The sequence below is a fragment of the Daphnia pulex genome, chromosome 3 (genome assembly GCF_021134715.1).
Source record: "Daphnia pulex isolate KAP4 chromosome 3, ASM2113471v1".
NCBI classification, from domain to species: Eukaryota; Metazoa; Arthropoda; class Branchiopoda; order Diplostraca; family Daphniidae; genus Daphnia; species Daphnia pulex.
Window position 1 is genome coordinate 1,692,821 of NC_060019.1, and position 16,210 is coordinate 1,709,030.

General features: G+C 40.9%; 1 protein-coding gene and 2 long non-coding RNA genes across 9 annotated transcripts; 1 reads left to right on the forward strand and 2 right to left on the reverse strand.

Annotated features, from left to right (window-relative positions):
- Positions 1-257: 257 nt before the first annotated feature.
- Positions 258-5,991, reverse strand: LOC124191023. Of its 6 annotated transcripts, XR_006873232.1 has the most exons (6): positions 5,584-5,991; positions 5,266-5,385; positions 1,329-1,777; positions 1,176-1,251; positions 873-1,065; positions 258-801 (listed from the first exon to the last, which is right to left on the reverse strand). It is a non-coding gene; the product is annotated as an uncharacterized LOC124191023 (long non-coding RNA). The 6 variants fall into 6 exon arrangements; XR_006873233.1 differs by lacking the exons at positions 5,266-5,385; positions 5,584-5,991 and adding an exon at positions 1,976-3,576; XR_006873235.1 differs by lacking the exons at positions 5,266-5,385; positions 5,584-5,991 and having other exon boundaries at positions 1,329-1,622; positions 1,683-3,576.
- Positions 5,992-6,012: 21 nt separating this feature from the next.
- On the reverse strand, positions 6,013-8,748 carry LOC124191024. The gene is made up of 5 exons (XR_006873236.1): positions 8,533-8,748; positions 8,148-8,267; positions 7,710-7,852; positions 6,895-7,572; positions 6,013-6,133 (listed from the first exon to the last, which is right to left on the reverse strand). It is a non-coding gene; the product is annotated as an uncharacterized LOC124191024 (long non-coding RNA).
- A 272-nt stretch (positions 8,749-9,020) lies between these two features.
- On the forward strand, positions 9,021-15,659 carry LOC124191003 (serine/arginine repetitive matrix protein 2-like). Of its 2 annotated transcripts, XM_046583916.1 has the most exons (13): positions 9,021-9,279; positions 9,831-10,920; positions 10,986-11,630; positions 11,696-12,013; positions 12,081-12,191; positions 12,251-13,284; positions 13,343-13,466; positions 13,581-13,833; positions 13,909-13,941; positions 14,022-14,123; positions 14,361-14,438; positions 14,683-14,775; positions 14,945-15,659. In XM_046583916.1, exons 2-13 carry the CDS (start codon positions 9,864-9,866, stop codon positions 14,970-14,972), a joined length of 3,876 nt encoding a protein of 1,291 aa, XP_046439872.1. In that variant the 5' UTR covers positions 9,021-9,279; positions 9,831-9,863; the 3' UTR covers positions 14,973-15,659. The 2 variants fall into 2 exon arrangements, with proteins under 2 accessions (XP_046439872.1, XP_046439873.1); XM_046583917.1 differs by lacking the exon at positions 11,696-12,013 and having other exon boundaries at positions 9,025-9,279.
- The last annotated feature ends 551 nt before the right edge of the window (positions 15,660-16,210 follow it).

A 16,210-nucleotide genomic window follows, 5' to 3' on the forward strand; every position in this document is an offset into this window, starting at 1 on the left:
CCCGAGAATCCATTTTTTGTCGGATTGCGACGAATTTTTTTTTGCCGTAGCATTGGGTAGCATTAAGATGATTTTTTTTCAGATTTTCCTAACAAGGGTAGTCGCCCCCTCATAAAAGCGTGATCCCCACGCTTATGGCGGGGGATTACAGGCAGATCACATCGGAAGTTAAGCCTGTAGATGGCTATGTCGTCTGTTACGAACAGTTTGAAGTGTCAAATCAGTCGAAACCATATATTCTCTTTCGTAAGCTTCTGTGATTAAAATAATATGAATTTAATCAGTTAAGATAAGTTGCTGTTTCAATACTGACGGTGATAATTATAAGATTTTGACCCTTGTTATTGGGTGATTATTCCAAGATATTTATTTGATTATTACTGATGTTCATATGATAATTGTTCGATTCATACATGACATTGGAATGACATCTACAAAATATATACTTAATGCTCATATAACATTTAAATAGCGTTATCTTGACTAGCGATTATATCTCATATTGAAATAATTACTATAGCCTGATTTTTTGCTTTTCAAAAGAATTTTACAAACTTTTTACTTTATTTTATTGAAGAAAGCGACGACGTATCAATACATTATTTTTCTCAGACTGGGCATGTGATAGTCTTGCCAACATTTGCAAGTTTAATCATCGGTTGCCTTCGCCCACAGATTCTGGATCTGACACACTATCTTTATCATCAGAACTAGCTTTTCGTTTCAGATCTCTTATCTTCAATCCGAAAATACTGATGATTGTCTTCCTATCTGAATCTGGGAATCTACACTGAACGAATTCTAAAAAAAAAAATAAAACGACAAATTATAATAACATGTCTTACTATTTAAGAACAATATTAAAAACTTACCACATATGGCATCCACTTTTTCTTCGTCTAATTTGCTGTCATTTTTTGATTTTTGTTGGTTGCCCCCTTTCACCACAGATTTTGCTAGAATGTCGATTGGGAAGCAATATGCGAGGCATGCCCTGGCCAAAAGCGAGGATCTTGTTTTGCTTTTCAACTCCCTTTTTTCTTTTGTTGTAAGGTTAAGTTTTTCCTATAACGAACACATAAAACCTAATTTTTAGTACTCTATGACCCTTTTTAGTAGGCCTAATCTGGGGCAGAAGTGATAACTACATGGCAAGAAATATGATGTTCACTTACCAGTGCTTCTACCAGACCCCGAGTCCAGACAGATACGCGGGCCAAGATGCAATTATTTTGGGACAGGGAATTATAGCTGCTATGGAAAAATGAAAATACCAAATCATTATAGATTTAACTGACTTTTCATTATTCAATTCAAAATCCACTTACCCCAGCCAAAGTTTTGCAACAAGCCAAAGTTGCGATTTTGTCAATCACCGACTTCAGGTCGGACGACACTTTTGGCAAATAAGTGACGGACGCAACCACCTGTATTCACAATAAGTAAAGAATTCTCCTCTCAGTTGTCGACATCATTTTGCTATACGTGTTAAAATTTAAATGTGCCGCTATAAAACTGATGGGATGACGTCAGCGGTCCAGTTGTCACTTTCACGACGCCAGGTGCCTGGACCATAATTGGAATTCACCAGCCAAGCAGCCAGATACACCAAGCTTCTGATTCTAAACAATTTGGTTAAAATCAAATAACGAGCGAGTTTTTTAAATACAAAAAAATTTAACGTCGAGAGTTCTTCCAGCTTGTCGGCTTTTGATTTCATCGTTAAATCTTTAATGATTTTGATTTGATCATTTCGAGCGTGATCGTGAACTTTCACCTGAAAGAGAAAACCAGAAAAGTTTAAATAAAAAATTGAACGTCGACATAAATGGACAGAAAAGAAACAGAAAAAGTTTAAATATTTTAATAGCAAGGAGAGAGAGCACATTCGCCGCTGTGTGTGTGTACTACTTGTTAATACCAAATATTCTATAATTGATATAACAATTTTAACAATCGAGTTGAGTGGACTCACCGGGGACGCCACTCTCCACAGCCAATGAAGGATATACGGGTCTGAATCTAGCACAAATATCTCCCTCACATACACGTACTTCTCAAGCGGTTGGCCACATGATACACCCGGCGGTGCACGACGCAGACAACATTAGTTTCGGGCGGAAGCCATGCGCACTATGATCACTGAAGGATATTCGACTAGCACCGTATAGAGCCAGCTCCCAACTTATATGCAACACATTCCCATTCAACACGACGGAGCAAGGCAATTAACCCAATGACTGCGCAAACAAGGGCACTTTGCACTGCCAGAACAGCACCAGTTTCCCATTATTCCACATTTCATTTGCCTTTTGTGCTGACTGAGGAATATTGGACCGATCCCAATATCGACGAAAACGTCCCCCAGCCAACCCTCCCGAGTTCCCTCTCCAGCAACAAGTCACGGGGTCCGATAATCTTTCATGTGACGCCGCAGTGGCGCCAGAGCGGGTGTATCACCAACCAACAATACTCACATGTGGGATCGAACCCTGGTCCCGTGGTGCACCACTGCACCTATTCCTAAATGACGCCTTTTCCAATACACCCACTCGCCCCCTACTAATTATTGAAAAAGAAAAGGCTTTTAAATTTTAGCGGATCATCACCAGACAAGGAATCTCGATACTGGTTAACTTTGAACACACGTCATGAAAAAAATGCGATAAATTTAAAAAAAAGATGCGCACGAAAAGCCCAAACTGTTCTGGGAATAGTCGATGATCGTCACCCCGGATCAGTTTCTGACATTTTATTAATTTCGTGCGCTATTTCTTCTTTCATTTCTCTTAATATTTTTTTCTCCAACTTAAATTGAATTTTCGTATAAATTCTTTCAGTTTTTCCCTTAAATTCGATTTTTTGGCCACTTTACTTTATTCTGCTGTTTATTCAAATTCATAAGTATTTTGGCCTTTAAATAAAAAATTAACTACCCCAGTAGATGACAGCTCGACACTGATAAATTTTAGTTATTTCTTTTTTATTTTTTTATTAGCAGTTAATAAAATTACTAAAGGTAGCTTGATTTAAAGTATACCTAAAATAAATGGATTCGTTAATTTTAACCCTTTCAGGACTTCACGTTATAATCAATATTTCCGCAATCAGCTTAATAATGACTATCATCTTCTGTTTGCGAATTGTCAAAATTTTGCATCCTTTGTATTCGAAAAATCAAACTACGGAGGGAAAAAGTGGTCGACGGTGACAAGTGCTATCGTCGACCGATTCGGATTGAGAAGAACGAAAACCAATTCCATCAGCCCAGCGGAATTAGTTAAATACAACTGGATTGAAAAAGACGCAAAATTTATTTATTACAAAGCTATGATTGAAGGAAGGAGACAGGACTTTGAAGACCTTGCCGGAAACCTGACAAGCGAATCGTTAAATAGTGTCGACTCCCAAGGCTACACGTTACTCGAATGGGCCACCGTTTTCTCCACGTCCGATTGGCCAATCGACCAGTTTTTAATGGAAAAAGGCGCCGAAATTCAAACAGACGAAAGATTGTTTCGCCGGAACGTGTTTTTCATAGCCCTGCAATACCTGCCTTCTTCAAACAAATCTCGGTTCTTGTCATCATTTGACGGGATTGATATTCACGGCGTGAATCAAACGGGCGACACGGCATTGCATTTGACTTTGTACGGGGAAAAATGGAACGTTGCCGAAAAGATTCTCAAAGAATTTCATGATTACGACGTCAACACAACTAATTCCTTAGGGGATACACCGCTCCATCTAGCTGCTAAACTTCAGTGTGAAATGGTCTTGACAAAAAAGATTTTAGTTCAAACGAAATCGGAAAACGTCAACAAACCTGACCAACATGGACAGACTGCTCTGCATATCGCAATTATTAACGAGTCCACAACTTTTGTAGAGGAAGTGCTCAAGCGAAAGGACATGGATGTCAATCTCAAAAATAACAAAAACCAAACGGCACTACATTTCGCTATTTTATGGAAAATATGCCAATCGATTTGTTCAGAATAATCCTAGAAAACTCAGATGATGTTAACGGGCAAGACGAAGATGGACACACTGCTCTCCACTGGGCAATGGGAGAGAAATTTGAAACTGCGGTGGAGGAACTGCTCAAAGGAAAGGACGTGGACGTGAACATCAAAGACAACTGCGACTACTCAGCACTCGATTTATTGTCTGCGTGGGAGGATATTCCAGATCATTTTTTCAACATCTTTGCAGGTAAAGCAACTGCTGATGCCCAAGCACAAAACGAAGCCACATAAAACTCCCTTTATAAAGAAAATAATATGTAATAACTTTTGTAAATGAGAGCAAAGATGAGCATTGCATTTACTTTTCCCCTTTTCTCCTATTTCACACTGCACACATAGCATCAATCTAATTTATTTTAAAACTTGTCGTTATCAGCTCATTGTTGAAAAAAAGTGTAACTGTCGATTAAATACACACGAATTTCAATCAACAATCAGAATAAATTCATTTTTCAATACAAGATTTAAATTGCGCTTGGCAATCGCAGCTTTGGACGAAAAAGAATTGCAAGGAAACGTGCTCGATATCGCCACTGAAAAAACAACGGCAACAAACAACGTCGACTTCATTTGGCGACGATTTAGCGGGACAGTATTAAACCTGCCAACGACTTACGGGACACTATATAGCAGGTTGCACGTCACGGTACTATAAACAATAAGAAACTGAGTCTCGAACGGTTGATTAAGTAAGTCAAGTGAGATACATATCTCAACTGCGTTTTTTGAGGATAAGAATCGAAAAAAAAAGAATGAAATTCAGTTGCTCTCTCACCTCTCGTACAACCCGAGCTAAAGTATGACGACGTCAAGTGGGAATTACCATAACGTTACACGTGACGGGCGAATTTTGTTAAGTATTACAAATGGGCGTTAAAAAAAAACAAGAGTAAAAATAAAAAGTCAAAGTAAGATGTAAATGTAAACCTAGGAGAAACGCGATTCAGTGAGAATAGAAAATAGATGTCAATCAACCCCATCGTAACGTGCCTAACATCACGACTGACAACCATCACGCGACTCATGACAAAATCTCGATTCAAAGTCCATTCCAAGAATAGATGGCAAAACAAAACACATTTTCCTTTAAGAATCAACTGCTAGTGGCTACTTCAACCATTTACAAAAGTACGTCTGCATCAAAAGTTTCAATTTCGGCTCGTTAGACGTAAATGGCAGAAATTTCATTTGAATGGACCACTTGAATGTGAGGTCAATTAAGAAAAGTGGCATCTACCTGAATCTGATCCAAAAAGACGGTGAGGGTTGTTAATTCCGCGAGATCAAATTTCCGCCAAAAATTGTCCATTTCGTATGGTCCAACGATCTAACAGGCCCCATGGTAAATAAAATCACCCTTGAAAAAGAAATAAAAAAGTTTAATGTTACACAAACAAGTTAAATGGTATTTACTTAAATTCAACATAAAATTAAGTATCGGGAATTCAACTATAAGGTCTTTTAAAAAAAAATTTGAAACTGTTAGGAACACATAACTCGTCAGTATCACAATTCACAAGTCGACCATTACATCCGGTGGAAAATGATTACTCACCATAAATTTGATTAAGTAAACTACCAAAGTATTTATCCAACGTCTGACGACGATGGCCTGCCCTGATTGTTGGCAATCCATGTTACACATCGGCCTGCCACATCTAAGAGAAGCAACCATCGGGGATTCGATAATCTTTTTTTGGCTAAGCGACTTTTGATAAGCGTCAATTCAAATTCCGATTGAAATTACATCAAACATTTCTTAACAGAGGAAAAACGATAGAACAATCGAGAATAACGAGGACAAGAGCCGATCGTTGCTTGTCGTTGACAGATTCACTGCTGGCTGTGGTAAGAAACAACGAAAATGTCATGTTGAATTTTAAATCCGACTGGTTGGAACTTGAAATGGTGATGCAAGCACACGATTCTCGATCCTTCTCCCATTCACTACCCTTTCAAAATAAATAAAAATAATAGAATCTTTCGCCGTAGATGTGAAGTTGCACAAACGACATCTTGGGCTGTAAACGTTCCACTTTATCCTCACGAAAAGGTCCATTGCTACTTCCGGCTGCAAATCATTGCGCTCTAATAGTTCCAATATCCTAAAAGAAACAAGACCAATTGAATAGTTAGACGCGATTCACTACGTTACGAGTCCATGATTTGGCTTAGATACTACGCAGATGTTATACACAAATAAATCACGTTAGAAATGAAGCAAACAATCACACAGGATCTATTGTAAATTGATCGTGAACTGAAATTCTACTCATATTCAGCCACCCAATGTCTGATGACGTTGTATCGAGTTTCCAGGAACAACAACAAGTGATTAGAACAATTAAAACAAAGAAAACACGTGTAACATAGCTAATAAAAATAAACTTTAAAACCATATGGAATTATAGATTATACTTGTACAGCAAATGAATATAGCCAACAATAACGGGCCGTCTTTCAAGGGACTGAAATTTACGTGTAGTTATTGAGCATCATCTATCAGACTTTTTTCTGTCAGGTAAATTGAAAGCTAACAACCGATGGATAGAAACCATTAATTGATGTAATCGTTGTTAGATAAAATGGGATTTCTGTGCAAACACATTCCCCGTGTGTTTCCTACCCACCAGAGTTGGTTTCTCAGCCCAGACTACAGAAACGTTACATATTTTTAATGGTAGGCCTATGCGACAATTTGTCTACCACCAGGGCAATAAGGCGACCATTATTCAAATCGACACAACAAATTGAGATTCACGTCAACATGTCCGTCGTTGAATTGATTTTTTCAATTTTTAAACTTTAAGGATTTCAAATTTTGGCGGTTAATTAATGAAAGGAGGAGGAGGATGAGACACTGTACCTGAAAGTGTCGTCGACGATGCAACTCCGATCCGCCTCGGGTTCTTATTCTCATCGGAATTGGCGGATGACTTTTTCTGAAAGGTCAACGTCGTCTGCTGGCCGGAACTGGTGACTTTCACGCTCCTCCCTTCGTCCGGATGCTAACTTCCGGTGTTGAAACAGCAGCATTCGGCTGTTGGACTGATGGAACAGCACTGGCGACAACTTCAGCTGTTTCTTCCGGCTGCATTAGTGGCTGTATTGGCGGCTGGATTGGTGGCTGGACTACCGGGGGTTCGATGGCGATGGGCGTTTCCTCTTCTTTCGGTTTCATCACTTCTTCCACCTTTTCTTCCGGGCGAATGGATTTCCTAGGAAGGGCCGAAGGTAAGGCTAAATGGGACAACCTTTTAGCCGGAAGAGGCGCAGTGCTGACGGCCGGATTGTCTTTGGGTTTCCTCGCCGTTACCGGCGACGATTTCATGGGCTCGGATTGTTGTTGGGCAGCAGCAACAACAACCGGAACGACGGAACGCGGAGCAGCCACCGGTTCGGGGACGAAGACCGGAACAACTTTGGCAGTTTGGCTGATGGGCATCACCGGTGAGGCAGCAGGTGAGGCGGGCGACGGAATCCGTAAATCCGTTTGATGGCTGCCAACTCCTTAGACCAAACTACTCCTAGACTCATAGTTTAGCTGAAACAGTAAACGACAGGTTAACTGCTATTGAATTTTAAATTCGACTTGACTGAAACTTAAAATGGTTCTAGTGATGCAAACAAACAGTTCCCGATTCTTCACTACCCTTTAATAATTAATAAAATTTAAATAACCTGTTATTGTAGATGTGTAGTAGCACGGTGTGTAGTGAAATGTAAACGACATCCTGAGACGTGGGTACGTTCCACTTTATCCTCACGAAAAGGTCCATTGCAACTTCCGGCTGCAAATCATTGCACTCTAATAGTTCCACATCCTAAAAGAAACAAAACTGATTAAAGAGTTAAACACATCTCAATTCGTTACAATTTGGTTTTCACACCGTGCAGATGTTGCACTAATAGATCATGTTAGAAAAGGAGCAAACAGTATATCCAGCAGGTGGACCACGGTCTAAATTTCTACTCAGATTTAGCCACAGTGCCAATGCCAGGTGATGTTGTAAGGATATTGTTTAGAACAAGCAAAAACGAACAAAAAATAAAAAAAAAGATGAGACCTAATGTAAAAATAAACATTACAACAAAACAGAATTGTGGATGATACTTCACCAGAAAATGAAAACAAAAACGCAGGGTTGATCCGTCTTTCAAGAAACTGACTTGACGTCTTGACGAGTTGTCACCGAGCCGGATTCATTCGACTTTCTTCTGCAGGTATTTTGAAGCCAACTAAGTATAAGACCAAAAAATGTGTTAATGTAATCTTTGTTGAATTGATATTTCGGTTTGTATTGCCAACACATTTCCCGCGTGTTACTACCCATGAGAATTGGTTCGTCAGCCCAGACTACAGAATCTTTCAAAGACGTGCAACATTTTGTCTACCACCAGGGCAATAAAAGCCAAAATGTAAACATAACTACAAAACTCCAAATTTCAGTATTTCACCATTTATTCTACCATTTTCTGCTACTTCAATGCTTCAGAATGATACCTCAACATGGCGGGAAAATCAACGATGAGTCACGCACCTTCGTTCATTCAATACATTTAAATAACAAAGCAAAAATAAAACCAGGATAGCTGCAATCATTCAGGAAACGCCTGTAGTAGTCCAGCAGCACACAAACAAAATTGTAAATAACTGACGGAATAAACGAACAAGAAAACTATTTCGATTTCACAGAGACGACATTGTGGGACAACCGTACAGGCAGAGGCTCAGGGACAGACTCGACCAGACCAGTCGCAGTCGGTCAGACAATAATACTTCTGCTGTTTTGATCTTGTACGTGTTTGCCAGGTGTTTGCGGTCGCCGACAATTTCAGGTCCGCCAATTTCCATCAAGATTGATGCATTTTTCTTATCAATTTTTAAAAATTCCACCCATAGATTTTTTTCCAACAAAATGAAAATAAATTGCAACAGTATTTTTTTTCGAATTATTCCAGTTTGGCATTGTGACGTTGTTTAAACGCTTTTGTCGTCTGCTGACTTGACGTGACTTGACGTGAAAAGTCCTCAACTTTGTTTCCGAACAAAAAAGAAAACAAAAGAAAACGACCGAGATCGTGGAAGGGATAAAAATTACAACAAAGATCGTGACCGTGGCAATAATCGAGACAGCAAAGAACTTGTCAGAGACCGTGGCCGTGAGAGGAGAGAACGTGAAAGGAAGAGATCACGCAGTTTCTCTCGTAGCCGTGATCGTACAACAAGAAGACGTAGTTCCAGATCTCGGTAATTAATATTTTTTTTATTGTTCGTATTGATTAAAGTTTTGATTAAAGATTCGGGTAGACGCGCTGTCGACTCATCGACTGAGTTGTGTCCAATTTTTGTTTGGAATGCACACAGTGTTAAGTGTAATTGTTGAATCATGTTTGATTTTGGGAATCAAAGTAGAAATTATTCAAATTAATTGAGATTTAAAAGACACAACCCAAAAATTAAAAACTTCAGCCTGTATTTCCAAGTATGAACTGTTATTATGTTGTATACTTAAAAACCATTATCGAAGCATTAAGCACCATATCTAAGCATTTTTATTTTTAAATTATGAAATGGTTCTGCGATTTTTAATTTGTTTCCTTTTTTTTAATGATGATGTTAGAGAATAGAGAAACAAGCCTTGTGTTTAGTTACATTTTTAGAGTCAATGTGTCTTGTACGAATCAGGTTGTTTTGCCTCTTAGCATAAACAGTTTTTACATTTTCGTGTGATATTGTAAATGTTATATTTTCTTACTTTTATGTGAAAATTAATCTAACTGTTTTATTTGTGATTGCAGTTTTTGGAAATCAGGTTTTTAGGTTGTTTCAAAATGATGAACAACTCAAAATCAAAACACTCTAATGACCCTACAAAATCCAAACCTCGTGGAAAGCAAAATAAAACTAAGAAGTCATCCAAAAAGAAAAATGCTGATTCGGACAATCAAGGATCATCTTCAAAGGAACAAGATGATGCAGTTTCTAGTAGTGCTGGTCGTTATGTAAATACTTTAGAACAGCCGTTGACTCGGCGTCCATTTCGAAATACTTCAAATGAAGACACGGTTGAAACAGTTTATGCTGATTCAAATCATGTTCCACTGGTGATCCCCAAATGGGAAAAACCAGATACTCAAAGAAAATCTTTCCATCTTGCAAGGGATCCCCGCATGACCTCAAATCCCATTATGGAACGTGATGATGAAATGGATGAAGATATTTCCAATGAAGCATTTCCTCCGGATTTGACAAAAAAGGAAATAGTACAAAACGCAGAAGTACTAAAATCAATCGTCGACATCAATGTCGAAAATGTTAAAAGTGAAGATGATCTTGGAATTGGACAAAATGACGATTGGAAAATTCGGTTTTGGAGTGAAGCAAATACAACCACTGAAGAAGATGGCGAAGAAAACCAAACAGCGGGCGGTATTTCAGATGATAATGAAACACCCAGAATCTCTCCTGAGCAACAGTTGATCTCATCGGAACGTAAGGACGACGCGGATGTCACTCCGGCGTCTGGCATCCAACCAGGAATGACAGTGCAGCATTTGCCACCTCAGCAGCCTGCCCAGCCAGTTGTCACACAGATTCCAGTAATGGCCCAACAAAACTTGATTCCCGTGCAAGCCAGCAGTAGCAGTAACATTGGAGCTCCTGTGCCGACCTTAATCCAGCCATCGACGAGTTTTCTGACGCAATCGGATTCGATGCATCCGGTCGTACTGTTGCCTACATCGGCTCCATTGCAGCAACAATTGCAGCCGACACCGGTAGTACCAATTCACGGTCCTCAACCTTTGGTTCCACTTCCCAGATATAGGATATGCTACGGCTGCGGTGAAGCTGGACATGAGTCAAAAAATTGTCCAAATCCCAATAGAGGTAACTTTTTTTTAAAATATTTATTATTCAGTATGCTAAAACTTTTTTGCTTAACTTTTTTCCAGCACGGCGAACGAGTTATGTCCCATATGGCGCGTTATATGGACGGCACAATACAGCACCGCTTCGAAGACACAGCACGGCCATTGGAGCTCCTGTGCCGACCTTAATCCAGACATCGACTAATGTTCTTACGCAATCGGATTCGATGCATCCGGTCGTGCTGTTGCCTACATCGGCTCCATTCCAGCAACAATCGCAGCCTACACGCTGGCTGGATGGCCAATCTGCTTACACGGCTTCAGAAGTTGCCCCACAACAACAACAATCTGTCACTCCGGCGTCTGGCATCCAACCAGGAATGACAATGCAGCATTTGCCACCTCAGAAGCCTGCCCAGCCAGTTGCCGCACAGATTCCAGTAATGGCCCAACAAAACTTGATTCCCGTGCAAGCCAGCAGTAGCAGTAACATTGGAGCTCCTGTGCCGACCTTAATCCAGCCATCGACGAGTTTTCTGACGCAATCGGATTCGATGCATCCGGTCGTACTGTTGCCTACATCGGCTCCATTGCAGCAACAATTGCAGCCGACACCGGTAGTACCAATTCACGGTCCTCAACCTTTGGTTCCACTTCCCAGATATAGGATATGCTACGGCTGCGGTGAAGCTGGACATGAGTCAAAAAATTGTCCAAATCCCAATAGAGGTAACTTTTTTTTAAAATATTTATTATTCAGTATGCTAAAACTTTTTTGCTTAACTTTTTTCCAGCACGGCGAACGAGTTATGTCCCATATGGCGCGTTATATGGACGGCACAATACAGCACCGCTTAGAAGACACAGCACGGCCATTGGAGCTCCTGAGCCGACCTTAATCCAGCCATCGACGAGTTTTCTGACGCAATTGAATTTGATGCATCCGGTCGTGCTGTTGCCTCCATCGGCTCTATTGCAGCAACAATTGCAGCCGATACCGGTAGCACCAATTCACGGACATCAACCACTGGTTCCACTTCCCAGATATAGGATATGCTACCGCTGCGGTGAAGCTGGACATGAGTCAAAAAATTGTCCAAATCCCAATAGAGGTAACTTTTTTTTTATTATTATTTATTATTCAGTATGCTAAAACTTTTTTGCTTAACTTTTTTCCAGCACGGCGAACGAGTTATGTCCCATATGGCGCGTTATGTGGACGGCACAATACAGCACCGCTCCGAAGACACAGCACGGCCCGGTACATCCACCCACCCACCCATAGCGCTGGTATCTGGTATCCGCTTCCTATTTATTTTGATCCTTTTTCTAATTTCTCATTATATCAGGTTCATCCAGAGGTGCGGCCACCGAATCGTGGGATGCTCCTGTCGATGTTTGGGGACTGGGAAGCACCGCTAATGGTTCAAAGACCTCTACATCTCGTTCTGCAGCACCCGCCAGCAGCGAACCTGATGACTGGAACGCTGCTACCAACAACTGGGGTTCCGTTCCATCCAATCGAACTGCAGCGAAAACGACGCCTATTACAAGACCTGCATCGAGTAGTGGCGCCTCTAATGATGATTGGGGAGCTAGTGCTGATGCGTGGGCATCGGGCGGAAGTTCAGCTCCTCGTGGAAGAACAACACCAAGTGCAAGCCCAGCAGGAACCAGCACGGATGATTGGGGTGCACCCAGCAAAACGCCAACCAGTGGTAACGGTGCTGCGGCGGATGATTGGAATTCCGGCTGGAGATCTACATCTAATCAGTCGACTCACAAGTCCACTTTTGCTCCCAAACCTGGAGGTGGTGATTACTGGGGAGCCAAAGCTGATGCTTGGGCAAGCTCTAAGGAAAGTACCACTCCAAGCGCTAACAAAGGAGATGATTGGGGATGCTCTGAAAGTTCAAGTAGTCCCTGGACAACTGGCGCAAATGCTGCTCCCCAATCAAGAGGTGGAAGAACTTCTTCACTGGGTGGATCCAGATCCGGTGCCCCTGCCGTCAGCCAACCAGGTCCAGTCGACGATTGGGGTATACCTAGTGATACACCAGCTGCCCCACCTGCTACAACTACACCTCGTAGCGGTGCAGCAACATCATCAACCAACGACGACTGGGGTTCAGAAGCCGATGCCTGGGCATCTGGAACTAGTAGCAAGCCAACAACTCCGAGAGCTGCACCGTCCGCTAGTTCATCTGGTGGTGGCGGTGATGATTGGTCATCAGCAGCTGATAACTGGGCCAGTGGAAGCAGCTCCAAGACCACAACGCCTAGTGCCAGCAAATCGGATTATCCATGGAGTGTCGTAGTTAACAGTGGAGGATGGTCTTACTGCTCTAGAGGAAGAGGAGGAGGAACCATGTCCTATTATAATGTAAACGACGTGTTTATTTAGATTTTTGCCCTAGAAACTTATTTGAAATCAATCTCAGTCTCAGTCTAGCTTTGGCCCCAATGGAGAGAGTAGCGACAATCGCTCCCGAAACACTACAGCGCCTGTCATTAATGATGATTGGAGGCGTTCTGCCACCACAAGCAGCAGTCACTGGACTACGGGTGCCTTTTTCTTTTATGATTTTTTATCTATAAAAATGCAACTGTTATAACATGACATAAAGTGACACATAGACAACACATTTTGTAATTCGTATAACCTTTTTTTTAAAACAGGCAGTAGAAAATTCAACGATGACGCTTGGGGAGCTCCTGCATCTACTCAAGGAGGCAGTAGAGCAGATTTAAACGGAAGACGAATCAAGCTTGTCGAGGATAAAGATTCGGGTAGACGCGGATCTCGCCGTCGTTCTCGCTCTTCATCGCGTTCCCGTTCTCGTTCCCGCTCACGTCGTCGCTCACGTTCTCGTTCCCGCTCACGTCGTCGCTCACGTCGTCGCTCACGTCGTCGCTCACGTTCTCGCTCCAGGTAAAAAAAAAAGTCTTTTTTTACTTTTGGGTGGAGTCTCCGTGTATTAATTAAATTTAATGGTTCTTCAAATAGGTCCAGAAGCAAGAGCCGCAGTCGTTCAAAGAGGTGTGTTTCATCATCTCTTATTTGTGGATTAAATTTTAAAACCAGCCGAGTAATTTTTTAAATCATTATGTCCATTTAAGGTCTGGAAGCAAAAGTCGCAGGCGCTCGAAATCTCGCGGGCATTCAAAGTCAAAGAGCAAGTCCCGTTTGCGTTCTCCGAGAAAGTCTCGATTCAAGTCGAGGTAATATTACATATATAATCTTAAATAAGTTGTAACCCGATCGCCACGCTTCAACCTCTGCATCTTGAGGATAGAAGTGCCTAAATTTATTATGAACGGGTATATTAAAGATCGCGTAGGAAGCATCCTTAGCCTACTATAGGATTGGATGTGCCGAAAAACGATGATGACAAGTCTAACTTTTTATGGAAAGTTTTAGACGTGATTGTACTAATTATTTGAACAATTTTTATTCAGGTCTCGCGACAAGTCTATGGATAGGTCAAAGAGCGAGTCACACTCACGTTCGTCAAGAAAATCTCGCTCCAAGTCCAGGTGAATATCTCGATTTAGATTATGAATGTTTTCATGTCTCCCGATCGCCACGCCTTTTTCTTGCACCCATGGGAAGAAAGGTGCCAAAATTACAAACGGGAATATTAATTGGCCACGTAGGAAGCAGCCGAGATTCAATTTAATCTTCAGGCTGTGCCTTAAACGGAGGCAACAATAAAATCGAAAAGCTCGAAAGCTTTTAATTGGTCGCGTTCAACATTTAAATTTACAATTTGTCTTGCAGGTCTCGTGACAAGTCAGTGGATAGAGATCGTTTTGTATCTCGTGACAAGTCTGTTGAACGCGCTGCATCGAAACAGTCGAGGAGCAGGTCAAGGTACAAAACTCCTTCAATGTTTTATTTTTAATAAATGTTAAATTATGATTTCATCTTTCGGGTCTGAATTGTATCTTGATGACAACCCTTTTTACTGATAATCAATTACCACTGTTGATATCTTAATTGCTGTCAACAAACATTAACATTCTTTATTTTTGTTTTTTAGGAAGAGATCTCATTCTCGATCCCGTTAACGATCAGTATCTCGCAGCCGATCTGCCAGTGGCAGTCCACGCAGGGACGGTCGTGATGAAGACGAGTAAATGGATAATGGCAATCGGCCAAATCTCGATAACCGCGATTAAAGTGCGTCGTTTTAAGAGTTTCCCCCCTCCTTTTTTGACACCTAGTGATGAAGGACCACTCTACGACCCCTACACTTTCCAATCCTCTTCCCTGAACGTTGAAAATTTCTCTGTTCCCTTTGCTAATTTTTTGTTTTCGTTCTTATCTCTCTAACCTTTGTTTTGCGATAATCATCACTTTTTAGTATCTTAAAATTTTTTCTTTATTCCAGCGCCGATCCAGTATGCACACAAGTTAGCGTACCTTGTTGGTGAATCAATGATGACGCAACCACATGAAGACTGAATCGACATCCTTATTATCTTTAAATTACCTTTCATTTAATTTATCCCTTAAGTTTTGTCATTTTTAACGTGTTAATTTTTTCACTCGTACGAAAGAACTACAGACCAAGTAGGAGGTTTTTCTTTACGTTTGTTTGTAATAGCTGATATCGACAATTTTCGTGCAATTTTTTTTCTGTTCACCTACATGGGCCATGTCAACTCAAAAGTGTGATAATAAACGCCCCTTTGTGTCATGTAAAAATGTAATCAAGGAACGAGCAAATGCAATAAACATTTGTTTTTAAATGAGGTAGACTTACTAATGTTTAATGAATGAGACTTAATGTGAGACTAGAGAGAGAGAAGAACAAATTATAAATAGAGAAGGAAAAAGGTCGTTCCATCTTCTGACTGAAATTAATAGAATAAAACGAATGTCGTCTTTTTGGCTCGGCTTCACCTATGACCGAGTGTTTCCAATTTCTCCCTCTTGTGTGTTACAACTTTTTATTATATCACAGACACACCCCATAACTATAATTTTTAATCATAATCAAAATTGGGGGGGTCGGTCAACGCAACGCAATCAGATGATTAGCTAACCGGTTGGACGGACCTCAAAAGTTCACACGTGTGAACGGTTCCACTCGTCGTGTACACTCTTCTCGTATAAAATAAAATTTGATGATAAACATTGTGTAGCCCTTTGATGGATGAACTTAATATTTCGACCTGATGATAATAATGATGATGATGATATTGTTTTGAAGTTCCCAGATAGAGCAAAGGGGAGGGGGGATAACACTCCCATTGTTCATCCTCCACCCTCTATCAAGATAGACAGAAGAGGGGGGGGGGGT